This window comes from Vanessa atalanta, chromosome 5, assembly GCF_905147765.1.
Source record: "Vanessa atalanta chromosome 5, ilVanAtal1.2, whole genome shotgun sequence".
Taxonomy (NCBI): Eukaryota; Metazoa; Arthropoda; class Insecta; order Lepidoptera; family Nymphalidae; genus Vanessa; species Vanessa atalanta.
The window spans coordinates 2,624,959-2,644,938 of NC_061875.1; the positions used below are offsets into that span (position 1 = coordinate 2,624,959).

Genomic DNA, 19,980 nt, shown 5'->3' on the forward strand with positions numbered 1-19,980 from the left:
ACAAAACGTCTCGTACGTTTATACATTTACTTTCACATTACATACGACACATCTAAACATTACATACAACACATCTAAACATTTACAGAACATTTCACGCGTTATTCGACTGTCAACGGTCCGCGAATAACGACCGAAAACGACCCGCTATTGCGTGCACTTTTTATTCAAAATCGAGACCGTATCCTTTTATAGAGGACAATATTGTTTTTCGGGAACTAGTCCATCTAAGCCATTGAATTTAACGATTATTCAAACATCGAAAGAAGCTATGTATACATATTATGTATTACAACGAATATATTCGATTATTATTTATATATTATACTACATATGTACAAACATCAGATATTCTTCCGCTTAACAACACTATTATTGTGTTCGGTTTGAAGGATGGTGAGCCGAAGAACAACAAAAGGGACATAACGTCTCGATTCCCAAGCCTATGGTTAGTGCTGTACCAATGACCATTGAGGCGCCCATTTCGGCTGACTGACCTATTTTAAATGAAATAAAAAGTCAATCAATATCAAGCTCGGTATATTTGTCTATATGTTATTTTAGTTGTTTTTGTAAAGCGTGCGTATTAAATGGACGCCGTATTGAAGCGGACAATGCAAGTCATAGCCGCCATGTTGCATTTAACAACAGAATTTTTTGATTTCCATAGTCAAACAATAAATAATCTATAACAAAGTAATACGTATTTATTTCAAAATTAATATAACTTACGTATGTTATCAAGTATGGAGACCGACGAAAGGGCCGTCCTTCAAAGCGTCGCCCATAAATCTATGTAAATTAGGGGAATATAAGGAAAAAAATCTCGAATGTATCAAAGAATATGACAATTTTCTTGCAAACTATCTCTCGGGGCTGTTCGCACCACACTCGCTCATTTGTCAAGAAGATTATTGAATCATTCATATTATTTTATTCTTACACTTGATATATTTTATTCATTAAATTCTTTTTGGAATTTTAAATGTTCAGTAAAAATGAAGTATGAGCATTAGTTATCCCGCTGCTGAGCTATTCTGATTATGAGAAGAATTAGTAGAAACTAATTACACCAAGCTACTCCAATGTGACTTGCTTGATCTACAAGTACGTGTCAGAATATCACTCTACCCATTAAGTTTTCTCAGTTCATATTTTTTTATAAATCGTTAATATACAGGCAACGTCAAACTCAAGCTTAAGAATATTTATTATCATAATTAGTAACGTAAGTGCATCCTAAATAATTAATATAATATCTACACCAATATTATAAATGCAAAAGGAATTATGTTTGTGTGTCTGTCTATCTGTTGCTCTTTCACAGACAAATCACTGAATTGAATTTAATAAAATTGTTCTCCTCTCCTTTTTTCTATTTTCATTAATTGCATTACTTCTCAATTATCTTCTCTCTATCATCTGTATGCCGACGATCTCCAATTATATAAACATTCAAAATTAATTGATTTGCCTAAAACAATACAAACATTAAATAAAGACCTTAAATCGATTGTACTTTGGAGTAAATCACATGGACTTAAAGTTAATCCGTTAAAAACACAGGCAATTATAATCGGCAGTCAAAAACTAGTTACCCGCATTGATTGGCCCAATTTTCCTAATATAATTGTAGATGGAACACTTGTTCCATACAGTGAAACTGTAAAAAATCTAGGTGTTGTTTTTGATAGATTTCTGACCTGGACCCCCCAAGTAAGCGAGGTGAGCAGGAAAGTGTTTGCATCTATCGGATCTCTTCGCAGATTGCGAAATTTTCTACCGATACCAACTAAAATTGTGCTTGCACAATCTCTCCTGCTACCGATTCTCGATTATGCTGATACCTGTTATCTCAATTTAAGTGAGGAATTGCTTAATAAACTTGACCGCATCCAGAATCTTAGTATACGGTTCATATTCGGACTTCGTAAATATGACCATGTTTCAGAATTTCGCGAAAAACTCAAGTGGCCCTCAATCCGCCTTCGCAGGAATACTCACATTCTTTCCCTATTATACAATATCCTATTTAATCCTACCTCTCCCTCATACCTTAAAGAGCGCTTTGAATTCCTGAGTGATACTCATTGTCGCTCGCTTCGCTCTGACGATAACTTGATTTTAAAAATCCCCTCCCACAATACATCCTTCTATTCTAAATCCTTTTCTGTGGAAGCTGTACGGCTCTGGAATTCCTTACCACTTACCATAAGGCGTGCTCAATCCCTAGCAACTTTCAAACGGCTATTAAAAGCAAACCTTTTCCCCCCGTAAATTTTGTCTACCTGTTTCCTTAATATTTATTATTTTTATTTTTCTATTTATTCTAAACTCCTACTCTGCGATACATTTGGCTTATATTTTAAATTTATTATTTCATATTACTTATAGTCATATTTAAACTGTAGTATAAATTATATATATATATTATTATATATTGAATGTAGTATATATATGTTTACTATGTATATATATAATTGCGTATAAGTATGTTTTCTCTCATATATGTACACCTGAAACGTTTAATTACTGTTTACTATGTCCTACGTAACATGGTTGCCTGGCAGAGATCGCTGCTTAGCGATAAGGCCGCCAATTGTACATATAGATCTAGTTTTGCAATTACTGTATAATTTATTTATTCTTTGGTGTACAATAAAGAATACAATAAATAAATAAAGGACACAGATTACTTTATTATGCCTCATACCAAAACACCAACCCCTAAGAGCTGAGCGAAGCTGTGGGCGGTAACTATTTATTTATAAAAGCAAGACAGACAGGTCCATAAGCCACCTGGTGACAAATGGTCATCTCCGCCCATAGACAGCTCAGTGCAGGAAGAACGGGCTTATAAGAAATATAATTCCAGAAACTGTCAACGCTCCACCTATTCCTTGTTTTGTTTTTGTTATCCAAACACATTCACCATCAGTAATGTAATGGAAGAAACCTGCATATGTCTTATTTGAATGAAATTCTGCCACAACAACTAACCATCATTCGAGCAGCGTGGTGGATTTAGCTCCAAACCAACTCATCAAGGGTATGTCCTTGTCCTAAAACCAGTTTTTATCTACTGTCACCGAAAACAAACATTTCGAACGTGTACAAGGAAGCGCTGTTAATCTGGATGATACGCTGTTCCCTTTGCCGATATAATACATGATACGTATATTGAAAACATGAGAGACCATTTCACATTTTTATATTAAATCTTGAACGTATTTTAAATGATTTATTATTCAGAATATAAACTAGATGTCTATCAGAATTGCTATTTAAAGAGTCAACTGTTTTTTATACATACATGATCCATGTACGAAACAAAAGGTCAAAGGACCGATCCCCGAGGGCTAGAAGGTCATTGTCGATCACATCGTAAAACGAAACGACCTAAAATATGATATAGAAAGTGTTAGAATGTTTTTATCCCTTTTTCCGTCGACGATTCTTCATATTGAGTCAATTTTTTTTCGAACTTAATAACGTCTTAGTTTTTTAAAAAAGTTACAATTATTTGCAATTGCAAATCAAATCCATTCCATCCAATTGTAACAAATGAAAATACATATTATTAAAGTCTAAAAATGAGACGGAAAATGGCACTTACATTATTATAAGGTAAAGTGCTGCAAAACTTAAAAGAAATACAATTTGAGGAAACTATAAGCAAGTACTACGCTTTCATAACAAATAAAGTAATTAAATTTCTTCGAAATTCCAGATTAAAAAGGCTCTCAATAAAGTATAAATTAGTTTAGTGGCTACATGTAAATTAATTTCGACTGAGCGTTTTATCTCCAGCCAATTTTTTAAATATCACCCGCACCACCTAGATGTCCGAAAATCCACAACAGCGCGATTTTTAAGACATTTTCTGCCTCGCACAACCACTCTGTGGAACCAGCTTTCGCCGGCGGCTTTTCCGAACCGATACGACTTAGGAACCTTCAAGAAAAGAGCGTACTCTTTCCTGAAAGGCCGGCAACGTACCTGCAAGCCCCTCGGTGTTGCAGATGTCCATGGGCGGTGGTAGTCACTTTCCATCAGGTGAGCCTCCTGCTCGTTTGCCACCTTTTGACATAAAACAAAAAGCCAAAGTGAAGAAAAGTATCGTGAGGATACCTGCATGTATGGTAAAAAATTGAAATTCTACAAATAAGATACAAATATTCAAACCTTAAGAAACCCCATGTCTAGCAGAAGGACATTCATGGGCTTATTATATTAATTATTTAATATTATTTTACGTTTTTGAGTTGAGTTGAGTTATTAAGCGATTCCAACTAGTCTTATCAACTGTTACTGATATAGATAGTAAGCAACTATGAGCAAAGCAAATCGAAACGGAAAAATTAAAACCATCAGATCCAAAAAGTAATGACATTATATATCAAACATAAGCATTCATATTGCAACTGCTCACGGACCATCAAGCAATGTAAATATCAAATCGTTCCTGACTAAACTAACACTTGCTTCTATTTTTTTTTTAATAATATAAATGCAAACGATCTGGAGGTTCACCTGATGGAAAGTGACTACCACCGTTCATGGGCATCCGCTACACTAGGGGGCTTGCAAGTACGTTGCCGGCCTTGAAAATCGCCGGCGAAAACTTTAAGCTATAGACTGCCATCGTTAGTGGCATTTCCTCGGTGTATCGTAATACCGAAACTCTGGACAAAATAAGAATGAATTTCGTATGGCGATAGTTGAGTCCCAGGAAAGGACATAGGCTTTTTTTTACTTAATCGCTTGAGAGATGAAATGGGGGTTGACGTTTTATGTGCTGTAGATAGTTTTATAAACTTCAAGCGGGTAAAGATGCGTCTTTACCCGCGTGAGCTTAGCTACTGGTAAGTGGTATAATATGTAACCCTAAAATTTTAAATACCGTTACATTATAATCTGTCTCGCAAGATTGTATACGTTCGAAACACTTAAGATCTTGAACCGAAGCATACTGCGTACAATTCTACGCATAATCTACTCGTTGATTATAATCTATCGAAGTATAAATAATATTTGGACAGCGCGATTCAGGAAAGTCACATTTTCAATCAGCGTCATCTATCGTTACCGGTTTGTAAAAGACACAATTATACACTTACTGAAAGATTAGGTGAGGCTAGATTTCGACTATCAAAATTTTATTGTAAATTCAATTAGCGCGCACAGTCTTTCGAAATAGATTATAATTTAACTGAATTTACATTTTTATTAACAATATCAAAGATCATTATAGTACATTGTGTGAGCACTAGAAGTCGAGATAAACTTGTTCAGCAAGTTTCCGACTCGGCAAGGTTACTACATCCTTCCTGGGGTAAGGTTATCGTTTCTACAATGGAATTCCGTATACACTTTTACATTTTAATTGCTAAATTTACATCTAATGCAGAAACCACAGATAAATTAGATATAACTTTGACAATAATTTCTTGTAGTGTGAATTAATCCATGTCCTTATAATTGTATCAAATAGTCAAAAAAAATTCCTCAGTAGTGTATTTCAAAAATATGGCATATTTATCTATACTAATATTGTAAGGATGTAAATTTTGTTTATCAGTATGTAGGATTAGTTGGTATAAGTAAATTGTATGGATGTAATAAAATTATTCTTTTTTTGAAAATTGCAATATTATCATATAGAATGCCTACTTAAATTAAGTATTTGTTTCATTACAATATAAATTATTGTTTTAAAATTACTAATTAGGTCATATATAAGTAAGTGCAACCTTTTTGTCTGACAAAATTCATATTTTCCTTTTGAAATTCCAAAAACAATTGGTATTGTCAAGTGCATATCTTTAACGATACAAAAACATCTTCAAAATGTCCGTTTAATTCAAAATTTTATGCCTTCTGATAAAAAAAAATTACATAAATATGGAAACTGAATAATATCACGCATCAATCAATGTCAGGCAATTGATAAGAAAATAAATTGCAATAAAGATATAACGATGGATAAGTTCGGTGAGAATTTTGCTTATTAAATCCTTAATCTTTCTGTCGGTTGAGACTCGTTTTCGGACCAATTTGTACGAAATTTATTAATTTGACTCCAAACAACAACAAAAAAAGATTCACCGGCACGATAAAATTTATCAAACTTTGTATTTATTATCCAATAATTTATTAAGTAGGGTACTAATAAGGTACTAGGATTTGAAGCAAACTAGTGGAGCATAATCCAATATCTTCTCAAGAGGAAAGGAAGTTCGGCAGTTGGTGTGACATTTACAGACCATTACTTTTAACGTCACTATTCCTTTTTCTAGATACAGATTTAGACAATCTAAGTCTATCAGATACAAATTCATCCTCTTCGAGTCCAGAAAACTTCGAAGCTAATCAACCGTTTGTATTAGAACTCCATGATATAATAAGAGATGAACCAAGAACTGAAGCAGTAACACCAGCTGGTAAAATTAAGAAGAAGAAGAAAAAGAGAAGTCAGTTAGATACTAACACAATAGACTCTACTTCATCAAGTGTTCTCTCTGATTCACTTCCTAGATTAACAGACACAGTCGATAGAGATAAATTCTATGACGCTGACGAAAGTTATCACGAATTGGCAGGTTTGTTCAGTCGAAAGGCTCTTTTCAATATATAATTACTATACTTGCGTATAGATTAGCAAAGAATGACACTATATTAAATAATGATATTATTAAAAATAAATGAAATATCAGACAAAATCGAAAAAGCGGAATCTTTGAAATTTCTTGGAGTCTATTTAAAAACATAACTTACGTTAATTTAAATTAAAAAAAATGTATATTAATTGCATAAAAACTAAAATAGTACTTAGTAAACGAAGTGTATTATTTAAATATTTATTTCAGATGGCATCAGCACAGACGCTAATAGCGTCTTACCATTAGCCCAAGCCTCTTCTAAACATAGCCAAGATCAAACATTACTCACGGAGCAATCCCAATCGCAGCGCTCATCAGCTTCTCTTGGGGAATCGTTATCAATTATTACAGTAATTTAATTAATATTATTAAAATTTTCTTAAGAATTTGTCTGGAAGTTCGCTATGTTTAGGTTCACACCCGTGCACACGGAGCATAAATTATTTCCGGTTATATCGGCTGTCATTATCAGAGTAATAATGATAACAGTCAATATTATGGAATAGAGCGTACACTATAATTTCTCCTACTGAGAGCCGAAATTAATATATTATTATTATTACTATTGTATGTAATAGGTTGGCGGATGTACAAATGGGTCAACTTTTGGTAAGTGACCACTAACCACATACATTAACGCTGTAAGAAATAATGACCATTCCTTACATCACACCAATGCGCCACCAACCTCGAGCGCTGAGATATATTGAGTATATTGTGCCTGTAGTTAAACTGGCTCGGTCACTCTTCAAATCGGAACACAACAATAATAAGTTGCTGTTTGGCGGTAGAATATCTGATGAGCGAGTGGTACCTACCCAGATGTGCTTGCACACAGCCATACCAAATATTTTTTTTTATGAAAATGAAACTAGAAACGAATGATTTATTTTCTTTACTAATCAAAATTAGGAGAGGCACGTTTGAACACTGACCGCAATAAACGTAATACTTTTTCATATTTTATATGTAATTTCCTCATATTAACATAAACAACAATTATTGAAACAGTTTTCAAATGGTTTTACAAATTAAATGACGTCTTAATTTAGTCTATGATTTAATAATTAGTTATTTTTATTTTAAATATACATATATATTATACTTATCCCGGACTTATCCCAGTAAGATATGTGATTCACATACGACCTTGTCAATTATACCGTGATAATAACAGCTCAAAACACAATTGCTTTGTTTTTTATCTGGTAATCGCAATGATATTTTTTTTCAGAAACCGTCTTTACCACCCTAATAAGTAAATGCAGAAGATACAGAATGAAATAATATGAATAAGACTCCCACGAAGTACAAACTTTAGAAGAACATAATACATACTTTTTAAAAAAACTATTAATAAAAACAAATATTATAAATTTCAAAGTATTTTTTATATCATTACTAGTTTCCGTCCGCAGCTTTGTCAGTGTATGAGAGGAGGAGGAGGAAAAGTCCTTTGGACCCCTGACAATGTGTATGCGAAATTTCATGATGATCGGCTGAATAATAACGTGAAAGCGATTCACACAAACAAACTTTCTCATTTACAATTTTAATTTAGTTTTTTTATTATAGACATTTGTTAAATGGCTTAAATTTCAAAATTTCAACATACAAGCATTGCCTATCTAGACACGCGGTAGCGTGTCAGCCAAGTTCTAGTAACAGAACTGGCGTGCAGCACCGTGTGTAATATTACACGAACCATTTGGAGCCACTTTTGACCTCCTCATAACTCAAAAACTATTTGACATAAATGTGTCAAATTTAGCTCATATATTGAGACTCGCGAGATACATATGTGTTCCAAATTTCATAAACGCATATCAAATGGTTATTTAGATATTGACGTCTAAAAATCGTCATTTTTATCACTGACTGACCTATAGATCAAAACTATAACCTACTTCCAGGTGACCTAGAAAGTTGAAATTTGGCATGCAGGTAGATAATTAGGCCAATATAAAGGAAAAAATCTGAAAGTGGTAATTTTTTATCATTTTATTATAATTTTTCATTTTATTGGGTCTATAGGAACACTTATATACTTAGTTCCTGTAATAACTGTAATAAAAAAATGATGTAAGAACCAGCAATCAAAACTTATGACAGCCGGTCTTAATGTGGATTTTAAGGTCTTCACGTGAATATATAACAAGTTGAATACCACCCTTAAGTTTTTTAAATCCAAATATTTCCGTTTTATTACTTATTAGTATAGCCGACTTTGGTATTTATTACGTTATTAACTACCATTTAGCGCACATCAATGGTGTAAAATATATATATATACTTTAAAAAAAATAATAATAGGCATTTCGGTACACGGCGCGCGACGTGACGTCGAAGCAGCGGGATAGAAGCGTTGCGATTAAACCTTAACGCGGACGTGTCTGAGCGAGTGGCAACCGCGCTCATAAGAATTATTTCAATGCCTTCCGATGGAAGCTGCCTAGTTTATTCGACTGCATATTTTTTGTTTGAGTATACTAGTATACAACAATAAAATAGGTTTCGTGAGACTGTAGTAGAGTATGTATATCGTAACAGGAATGATTTAAGTTTGTACTCTAGCGCTACAAACGGGGATCCTTATTGCTTGGAAGAACAGTATCGAGCGAGCATGCTGATGTCAGCAAAGGACTGGTGAATGGGTCCAATGGAAAAATAGAGAAAGCACATTGAGGACGTCGACAACAGCAATAGCGCACGTAAGATAACAATTCAATTTAAACATAATTTAATTTACGAACTAGAAGCCAAACCAAGTTACAGATATTAAGTAATGTATATATATGTTCAAAGGAAACAATTCTCTATTTGCTTAGCATATTCTACTACTATACACAAATCACAAGGCCTTCGCCTTGACGGTGCTCTTTTCGACATAGGCTCCTCTATATTAAGTAAAGAGCAGGCTTACGTTGGCCTCTCTAGAGTTAAAAACTTAGATGGAGTACATCTTATCAATTTAGGTCCAAGTCAAATCAAGACACAAGAGAGCTATATTGTAGAGTACAACCGTCTGCGCACATTATACCACCCCTACTTGGGCAAATTAAGTATAAACAGAAAACGCATAAAAAATATCCTGGCACTGAATGGGCAATTCACTTGAACATTTCAGAGGTACAAGAAAAATAAGAACGTATCAAAAAAAAGACAATTATACCCCGTAAACATAAGAAAATAGAATAGCTTAACAAAAACCATTTGGTATTAATTTTGTTATTAATAAGTACCTACTAATAATTTATATACAAAAAGTAGTGATATCCCATCAAAAACATAAATGTAAAAATGAGAGCCAAGTTAAATATTATGATATATACCTTGGTTGTTGTCTTCAACGACAAAAGAAGTGAGATCTAAATTTGTGCCAAGTTAAATAGTCCTTTCTGAAATTTATTTATAACTACATAAAATATCATTTCTTCTTATAACTTGGGGTAATATATTGTTGCCTAAGGTCTGACTTGGCTAGTTCTCATATACAAATTATATTATAGCCTTCGTAAGTTCTAAGCCTGTTACAAATGAATTATAAACACAAATTAAGCACGCAAATATTCAATGGTACTTGTCTGGATATGTACTCGCAATATCTGGTTAAGATTCATGTTTTCTAGTGACTGGACCATCGCAGCTCTTAATGTACTAAACTAAACTACAATTTGTGTTTATAAACATATAAGAACTAGCCAAGTCAGACCTTAGGCAACAATATATTACCCCAAGTTATAAGAAGGAATGATATTTTATGTAGTTATAAATAAATTTCAGAAAGGACTATTTAACTTGTAGTAAAAATTTTTTTTACATACGTTACAATTTTTTAAAAGCATTATCCGACAGTTTTGCCGCTATTTAAAGAAGAAACGACGTAAAAGGTTTCACATTCTTTCAATCTGTTTTACATTTCATTGAAAATCTAATCACAGATCACACAAGGACTTTACTGTGCGGGTGAGAGAGTGGCCGAATTCAATGAATCTTCCTTACCGAATGATCTACGTTCAGCGCCTAAACTCACTAAATACTACAACTTGTGTAAACCGATTTTAAAGATTTGTTTTTCCTTTATTTACCTACACATTGGAATATTCTATTTTTTACTTAAACAATAATTGTAAAAAGTAAATGATATGAACTCTTACGAAACAATAAACACTTTTTCTCCCTTTCCCTAATAAACCTAGACTATATTAAGTAATCGTCCTGGGATTGATCAATTATGACCAGGGCTATGAACACTATTTCCACCTCTTTAATCTTGCAATTTGAACTGTGACCATTTTACAAGCTTTTATTTAACTCGCTATGTTGTAAAGTATGCTTAGGCAAAATTTCGGAAGAAAATTAGAATAAATTCCTCTTGTCCTACAGACTTGATGTGTTGCATGTTGGTTCAGTTCCAATATCAATGCATTTTTATGGTAAACTGGTCTATGGCTCAAAACAAAAGAAGTTCTCAACGGTCAACAGCCTTACTTTAAGAATGTTTTACAATTTCAGTTTATTTTTTACAAACAACCTTTTTTTAGTATTGTTTAGAATTTGTTGCCACTATCACTAGATCTATAAACAACACTTCAATGTCTTAAGCAAAGATCCATATTATTACGTAATTATAAAAGAAACTATAATCCAATAGGTTACGAAGGAAGCTATTCGTAATATACTTGATATTGCTTTCAGAAATGTTAGCTGGAATTCAAATATTTCACATAGTACCGTTATTGCAATCCCTAGGTGTAAGCCTAAAGTGCTTGAACATGTTTGAAACGCGAAATGTAAAGAACAGTGAAGTGTAAAACTCTTGACGATTTTATTTGATCTCTAAGGCGAAATTGTCATATGTCTTCACTAAGATTTTTATATAATCTTTGCATTAGCATTAGCATTAGCAGCCTGTAAATTTTCCCACTGGTGGGCTAAAGACCTCCTCTCCCTTTGAGGAGAAGGTTTGGAGCATATTCCACCACGCTGCTCCAATGCGCGTTGGCGGAATACAAATGTGGCAGAATCTCGTTGAAATTAGACACATGCAGGTTTCCTCACGATGTTTTCCTTCACCGCCGAGCACGAGATGAATTATAAGCACAAATTAAGCACATGAAAATTCAGTGGTGCCTGCCTGGGTTTGAACCCGAAATCATCGGTTAAGATGCACGCGTTCTAACCACTGGGCCATCTCGGCTCATATATAATCTTTGAGCATATTAAATTTCTAATTAAATGCCTCGTTGGTCGTATACAGAAATGACGATCGTAAATCAAAAAATATATTATCAGAGATATAATTTTTTTTTTTTTTCGAATTATTTTCATTGAGGTAGCATATCAATCGTAAATAACATCCTCAAAATAAATATTGTTTATCGTCTTTTAAAAACTAAAGATCGAGATAAAAATAAATCTATCTAAGGTCAAGAAGCAATGTAACGTTAATCCTGTACAAGGTAATTGTCTTCATAAAAACCATAATACAAGTAAGTCATCAACGTAACGTAGTAATTTTTTAATAATATTTCTTCATCAATATAAAAAGTGTATTAGTATAAGATATCTTTAGATTTTATATAAGCACTTTGCTAAGACAAAGAGATAAACCGTTTTGTAGCGAACCATTTAAAATGTCAAAGATAACGGCCTCGTCGAAAATAAATTATCCAGGCAATCGACTTGGTAAGGAATGAAAAAAAAAAGAAATATATCAGCAAGCAGCTAAATAAATAACTATGGCAAAGACAACCATTGGTATATATTTGACTTGGAAATGTTCTTAATGCACAAAATACTCTGCCAATGTCTAGTACGTTATTAAAACAAAAATTATAGACAGTGACAATGTCATTGTGATTAAAATTTGTTGTTATGGTTGTAATAACAGGAATTTTCATTAATTTTAATTATATTTAGGGAAGTCCCGTTGAGGCGGGACTTCCTGTGAAATCATCGAGGTATGTAAAACTAGAACTTTAATTAGAAATGTAAAACTCGACCGTACCTGTTGTAGAAAGTTAAAATTTACAAAAAACGTATTTTTAGACGAAATTTACGTTATATAATAAACCTATATTTTCTTATAGGTCAAGTAGTTTAGCTGTACATTGATAGTCAGCCAGACCAAACGATTTATAAGCCTATATTTATTTAATATTTGTAATAAAAATTAAAACAATTTTTTAATATTTTTTTTGTATAATGTTTTTGTGTAAGGTGTAATACTTGCAGTATAAGTACATTTTGTGCAAAACAAACAACCCTTGTTGTTGGTTCTGTATAAAATGGCCATTGAAAAGTAAATTTATTTGTTAATTTGGCTATTTTTACGCTGTCTGTTCCTAATTTGTAAAGTTTGGAATTGTCCTCAGAACTAATTACAGTTTAAAATGCTTTCAGTTTAGACCTTCTTTCTGAACACTTTCTAAATTAGTTTTGGGGACGCAAGTTCTGTATAACCTTATTGAATGTGGCTTATTATTTACTTTTACCCTTTTTTATATAAAAATATTATAATAACTAGTATTACTGTCTTGGAAATTAGCTCATTTCATTTTATTTGTTTATTTTAATTCAACTATATTCAACTAACTTTTTTGTTCAAATATTTAATGTACCTTTCAAATTATATACGTCACACTTCCTCCCAGTAAGAATAATATCAAAAAATGACGTACGTAAATGTTCACGTACATTTTCGTAAATTTTCCTTTTTAAGTTTGATAATAAAATTTAACTCGTGGTCAGCAATGAATGAAAACATGGTGACGAAACATGTATAGGTTATATACAAACATACGTGTAGAATGAAAATCTACAAAAATCTAAAAACTAAAAACATGAGTATGGACCACCCCCCATTAAAGCAACGTGGTAGAATAAATCTAAAATCTTCCCTGCAATGGGATACTCTATAAGTTAGATAATAGATTAGTAGGAAATAAAAGATACTAAGCTAAAATATATTTAGTTTTAGTGATGGAAAAATCTGCTAACTATAAATCTAAAAATAAAAAACCGGCGGCGAAACCAAAATCTACCAAAAAACGGAAAAGTGATGGTAAGTCTTTCAATTAACTTATAATTATTAAAACAATTACTTGCTTGTGGGGCTTTGTGTAAGCCCACCTGGGTAGGTACCACCTACTCATATATAGAGTGAGCCTGTGTAGCTGCATGCATAAGGGACATAACATCTAAGATCCAAGAGGTAATGGCTATGTAAGGAATAGTTTTTTTTTTGCCAATGTTGCAACCATTTACCGTAAGGAGGGCCATTCGCCCGTCCAAATTCAAATTTGACAATATTTTCTTATAAAATAAGTAAAAAATAATTACTAAATGGTTGTGAAAGGGTATGCTCATGATGAAATCTTCTTAGAAAATGGGCTTAAGTTAATTTTATTTAGTCTCAATAGATGGTTTCAAACAGGACCCACATGTTCCATGTTCTTAGCTGAACTTAGAAGAAAACTTGCACACAAAGGTAAAGAGGAAGAGGAAGAAGAATCCCCAAGAAATATTATTCGTAAGCTATTTATTTTTAATAGGGTTTCAAAATTAGAACCGGGTTGGGTAGCATGAGTAAGACTCACTAAAACCTTAGTTACTGTCGTCAACCGCACAGAATTGAGAACCATTGATTATGGCCGATTTAAAAAAAAAAACATAGTATTGTTTCCTTATTTATAACTCCATCACTATTAAATTATAATTTCTGAGTTATATATTCAATGTTGGTGTGTTATTTTTGTCTCTGACGTTCTTTTTTAGAAACAATTATCGAGAGCATCACAAATGCCTTACCAGTCAAATTTTCTAAGAAACCGCCTTCGAAGAAAGAATCACCTATGAAAATTGAAACTCTGCAAACATATGCACCTGAACTCTTGCCAAACGATACCATAGAGGTTCCACACGCAGTTATTAGCAATTCAGACATCCCTGTACTCAACGAAGACACACAACCATCGCCACAACGTAGACAAGGTTTTAAAATTCCAAAAATGCCACTCACCAGTAGTGATGTATTTAAAACAGCTGTGGACAAGAAACAAAATGTAGTAACAGAGGATGTAGCAGTGAACACGGGCGGTGAACACGACGTAGCAAGTGAAATAGCCAAACATGTAGGAACACTAAGGAAAATTTCATTAATAGCAGAAGAGTTTAATCAAAAAACCGGTAAGTATATTTCTATAGCTAAAGTAATTCTTCGTGTTCCTTATCACTATTAACCTGACTTTTAGCAGTAAAAGAAATCATCAAAAGGACCTTAGAAATAATAGGAAGGTAAATCTGTAATTTTCTGTAAATGAAACAGATTAAAAATTTATTTTAACACACAACATACTTTGATTTGATTTGTATGTATCCATTATTTTGGCACATGCATGTCTTCATGATGTATTTCCTTACTGCCAACCAAAAGTCGTACCATAAGCTCTAGCTTAGCTTAGCTCTAGAATCGCAAGATTTTCTTGTCTAGAGACAAGGACAATTCCCGGAATTAAGCTTTCGGCCTTCGGTAAAATCCAATTTTTTTTTTCTCTACTAACGTAACTGTCTTAGTACTTAATATATTTATAAATATATAAAATAACCAGCCTAGCAACGAAGTAAATAACTTTAAGTGGTTTTCAAAGTTCCCCTAACTGTGTTCAAAACTGTATCAATTAGGAGATGTTACAAACTTTATACAAAATATTCATTGAAACTAACATTGGTTTCGTATTGTTGATAAAGTTTGCTAGCGCAATCATTTAACCGGATTCGAAATACTATTTACAATCAAGTAGAAAAAAATATACCCTATTTTATTTTAGCTAAAAATTTAAAAGAAATTGTCGACAGCGTTCAAGAAGATTTACTAAAAAAGTTGGAAGAAATACAAGCTGAACAAAAAGCTTCTTCATCAAAGTCTGAATAATTTGTTTAAGAACTGTATAAATATAAAAGTGAAACAGACGAAAAAACTTGACAGATTTTAAATCATTTTTGACACTAAAAATAAAATGATTACATATTTTTAAATTTTTTGTAATAAAAAATAAAATAATTTGGAATACAAAGAAAAAAAATCGTTTTTGTCATTTATTTTAATAAAGAAGAATATCGTAATTAATTGCAAATACAACTTTATAGTGAATATTAAAATAGTGACAAAACAATATTCAAATAGTAAAAGTTACATAGGAGGTTACGTTAAATATACCACCATCATTGATTTCATTTCTAATATTAAAACTAAAAGCGTTAAACAAATTATGAGAGATGTAACTAAAGTATTCGCAGTGTCCCATGAAATTAAAAATCACATTTCATTTATTGACTTCATTATTTAGACACAAATCATCAAAAACTAATGATACAAAGAAATATCTATACAAAATACCAAAAATCATGCAAAGTAATGTATCTTTAAAAAATGGACAGACATCTATATCAGGTAAATAATGACATTAGAATATATGACAGTTAAATATAATATATTTGTATAAAACTTTTACTACTTGTAATGGCTACAGCAGAAATAAGTAAAAAAGTTAAGAACACAAGACAAAATGAAGCTGCTCGTAAAGTCAAACCAACCTTAATACCAATGCTCAAATCTAGTACACGCAAAGTACCAACAAAAGAAACATCGAATTCTGCAATGAAAAGTGTGGCTAAGAGACCAAATTTTGAACATAATAATGTTCAAAGAGTTCAACGTTTAAATATAGATAACGGTAAGTAAATAAATATTTTAAATCAAGAGTTTTCTGCTCGATAAATTTGACTACATGAAAAAAATAAACAGATATTTGCCCCGGGATTGCGTCACCGCCAAAATCGGTAACAACAGCAAGGCCGATTCCAACCTTACAACACATCTATGGACAAGATTTAAGCAATGAAACATTTGCCGGTACGTGAAATCAATACATACATTTGAATGCTTAAACTTTATAGAAAATACATTCTTTGTTTGTAGAGTGGTTGTTAGAAACTGTAAGTGAATATCAGGATGCTCCAGAACACTTCGCAGACACGACAAGCGAGGAAGCCCAAAGAGATGTATCGGATTGTCGCGTTTCTATGAATATTGCGAACAATGGTAGCAGTATTTTGATACATCATTTCGTCTTATTCAAATTACAATTTCCGTATGAGCTGTTGTATATTTTTTGCTCTTATGTGTTTTCAGAACTGAATAATTTAAGCAATAGTTTTATAAATGTACCAGAAGTGTTGACCATCAATCCTACAGGCAGTTTTAAAAGTACAAACGAAAATGTACAGGACTGGCTGTCTACAAAATTAGATTGTCCTACAAGAGACAATGAATCTGGTAATTTTTAATGTCATAATTTCCAAAATTACTAACTTCCTTATTTTTGATTTTCGTTAAGTCCTTTATTTGTATTTTAGGATATCAATCCATGAGCAGACCTAGTCAATACAATATGTCTGTAAATTCTAAACATTCATGTGCCTCAAAAATATTCGGTGACGACAAATTTTATGTATTTCATAATACTTTATTAGAGTCAAATTTGAAGAAGAATATGTATAATCAAAGTAATTTTGGTAAACAACACACGCAATGTCTACTATTTAATTATATTTTAATATTAAGTTTTAAGTCAAGTGAAAATTGATATTACTCTCACTAAATATGTAGGATTATATCTTATGTTTAATTGCGATTGTATTGATATTTTTATCAATATTTCAAGAATTTAATTATTTTTTCAAACCTACTTAACTGGTTAAATTTGTTCTTAAGTATATTAAAAAAAAATTGTCTTAATATTTTTAATATCAAGGATTTTATTTCCATTTCCTTGACATTGAACCTTAAACGTATCCACCAGCTTTTTTTTTTGTATGTAGATAACACATTTGTTGTAGACATTTTACTTGGCGACAAACCAACATACGTTATTAATCAAACGAAAGTAAATTCTTCACAATTTAACAAAAAAAAAACATGGATTCCCAAATTGAATACAGAAATAAAACTTGATACAAAACAAACAGGTAACGAACTGATCATGTTACTTATTTTACACATTACAAACATATTGATTAAAATCATCTATAATCATCTAATTTTACAGATATTCAAATACCAGTTAAATATCCATCTTATTCAATTCCATTGAGAAACCTGGAAAATAATGGAAAAAAAACTAGTTCTTACGTAGATTGTCCGTCTGAAGTACTTCAAAAAACTACAAATTTTGACACAAACGGTATGCTTGATATAAAATATACTTACGAATATAGTTAATTCAGCATAACGCTGAGTTTTATGATTAATTATGCTGACTGCTGTGTCTTGAGTGGACTGAAATAAATACTTATTCGTTAAACACTTGTTTACTATATCGTCATTTGACGTAAAACTGACGTTGACGTTCACTGCATACCAAAAGGTGTGAGGGGGTTCATGGGACGGAGACTGCCTTAATATTTGAGCCATTTGATGTCCATGGTATGGTACTTCGGGCTAAGGACTTGATCAGTAGGATGGAAAACCCTTCTTCGTGTAAAATTAGGTCTGTCGTCACGTCTATGGATGTGATACCACTGGTTACGTTTCTTGTTTCCTCTAGATAAACTTTGAAGGCCTATAGCGTAAATGTGCCATGATAAGCTTGCACGAGAATCTGTTTTGGGACATCTGTAATTAATGTAAAAGTAAAAATCGCATATAAGAACTGATTTTATTCATTATTTTCTGTTCGGCCTCAACAATGTCCTTGATATCTTATAGATCTACATTGAGTATTTTATAGATCTTACCGTAAGTTAATAAGCTAATGAGTCGTTAGGTCATTAAAAATGAAGACTCGGTTGTGCGAAAACCTGAGTGTATGCGGTCTTGTTTAAAATGCTGGCTGAGACATTTTGGGCATGCAAGTACTTCATAATAATCAATTTAATATTCTTGACTGACGTCGAATAGACGGTAATAGTTAAAATCTATGACAATGTGATCAGAATTTCTCAGTGTGCGTTTTTGATGCAACTTTGGACGTTCAATCATTTGGAAAAATAAATCTCTATGGATTATTCTTGTTTATTTTGCGAGTAAATCGCGAGTTTAGTTACGGGGTAGGACTGACTTCTAGGCCACCTGATTGTAAGTAGGCTCCACCAATATGGATATTAGCGTTATAAGAAAATATTAACCATTTATTAAAACGCCATTGCATCGCCAACTTCGACGACACTATTTTTAATATACAGCGATACAAGTTATTGCATTAGAATGTAAGGTGGTGGTACTCAAAACTATTAAATACACAGATGGGCACAAAACCCTACCATGTGCCTATTTATGAATTGTGTATTTATGAAATCTATATTAATGAATTGTATAATTAATTAATTTATATAAAATCCTATTTTTAGTCACAGATAGTAATATCGACTGGTCGAGATTACAAAGGTTACGAGACTATACTATAAATGGAAAATCTTCGAAAACATCAATTCTTACAAATGAACCTTGGCAATTAAGTTTTTGTGATGATAAAGATGAGCCCTATTCCATTAAATCCCCAGGTAGAAAGACTCATGATCTATTTAAATACTGTTTTCATGACATGCTTTTTAAATAAAGCGAGTGCAAACATCATGTTGTTTTATAATAATTCTAATGTTGTTTCAAATAATCCAAAATAAAGTATTAAAAGCCAAATGATATCGGAGGAATATTTGGACTATTCAATCACGATCCAGACAAACTTCTGGTTGATACTCATTATTAGTATGAAATAAAAAAATTAAATAAGTAGTAAAATTATAACGGAAACTAAGGAACAAATACAAGCGATACCGTTAGATGTTACGTATAATGTTCTGAGATGAACCAGATTTAAGCTATTGTGCATATAAAAATAAAATTTCAGATAAGAACAGTTATCATGATTATTATTACCATTACTGCTGGAGAAAAGAAGTAGCGAAGAAAAGTAAAGCTGTGCAGGACCTTTGGGACTGCAAAGGAAGATGTAGGAAATGCCAGGGACATAGGATATCTCCTTATCAGAAAAAATGTGAGATATTTTATATATATTCAATATAAATGCTCGTTTCTAGTTCTTGCCCTTGGTCAAGGCATGTGCAACTTACTCTCAAATTATCTACACTACTGTTTGAAGAGTTTTTGACCAGTGTAAAACAGGGATCAATTAATCTTAGTTTGAATTGTGTAAGCAATGGCTACTATTACATTAGCAGCCTGTAAATTTCCCACTGCTGGGCTAAGGCCTCTTCTCCCTCTGAGAAGAAGTTTTGGAGCATATTCCACAACGCT

General features: G+C 32.3%; 3 protein-coding genes across 3 annotated transcripts; all 3 read left to right on the forward strand.

Annotated features, from left to right (window-relative positions):
• The first annotated feature begins 5,858 nt into the window (after positions 1–5,858).
• Positions 5,859–8,035, forward strand: LOC125064255. Its single transcript, XM_047671207.1, has 4 exons — positions 5,859–5,994; positions 6,300–6,602; positions 6,870–7,012; positions 7,897–8,035. The coding sequence occupies exons 1-4, from the start codon at positions 5,982–5,984 to the stop codon at positions 7,915–7,917; spliced, it is 480 nt and encodes a 159-aa protein (XP_047527163.1). The 5' UTR covers positions 5,859–5,981; the 3' UTR covers positions 7,918–8,035.
• Positions 8,036–13,507: 5,472 nt separating this feature from the next.
• LOC125064298 lies at positions 13,508–15,652 on the forward strand. The gene is made up of 5 exons (XM_047671262.1): positions 13,508–13,511; positions 13,645–13,728; positions 14,101–14,196; positions 14,442–14,852; positions 15,494–15,652. The coding sequence occupies exons 1-5, from the start codon at positions 13,508–13,510 to the stop codon at positions 15,595–15,597; spliced, it is 699 nt and encodes a 232-aa protein (XP_047527218.1). The 3' UTR covers positions 15,598–15,652.
• A 416-nt stretch (positions 15,653–16,068) lies between these two features.
• On the forward strand, positions 16,069–19,834 carry LOC125064299. Its single transcript, XM_047671263.1, has 10 exons — positions 16,069–16,116; positions 16,196–16,399; positions 16,471–16,578; positions 16,645–16,767; positions 16,858–17,001; positions 17,565–17,693; positions 17,774–17,908; positions 19,074–19,226; positions 19,574–19,720; positions 19,764–19,834. Exons 1-10 carry the CDS (start codon positions 16,071–16,073, stop codon positions 19,832–19,834), a joined length of 1,260 nt encoding a protein of 419 aa, XP_047527219.1. The 5' UTR covers positions 16,069–16,070.
• Positions 19,835–19,980: the final 146 nt, after the last annotated feature.

Coding starts and splice junctions, on each gene's coding strand:
- LOC125064255 (XM_047671207.1), top strand. Junction 6,603..6,869: donor AAGTTATCACGAATTGGCAG/GTTTGTTCAGTC, acceptor TATTTATTTCAG/ATGGCATCAGCACAGACGCT. Junction 7,013..7,896: donor AATCGTTATCAATTATTACA/GTAATTTAATTA, acceptor ATTTTTTTTCAG/AAACCGTCTTTACCACCCTA.
- LOC125064298 (XM_047671262.1), top strand. Junction 13,729..14,100: donor CAAAAAACGGAAAAGTGATG/GTAAGTCTTTCA, acceptor GGTTTCAAACAG/GACCCACATGTTCCATGTTC. Junction 14,197..14,441: donor ATCCCCAAGAAATATTATTC/GTAAGCTATTTA, acceptor GTTCTTTTTTAG/AAACAATTATCGAGAGCATC.
- LOC125064299 (XM_047671263.1), top strand. CDS start 16,071: ATGCAAAGTAATGTATCTTTAAAAAATGGACAGACATCTATATCAG. Junction 16,117..16,195: donor TGGACAGACATCTATATCAG/GTAAATAATGAC, acceptor TAATGGCTACAG/CAGAAATAAGTAAAAAAGTT. Junction 17,694..17,773: donor ACTTGATACAAAACAAACAG/GTAACGAACTGA, acceptor CTAATTTTACAG/ATATTCAAATACCAGTTAAA.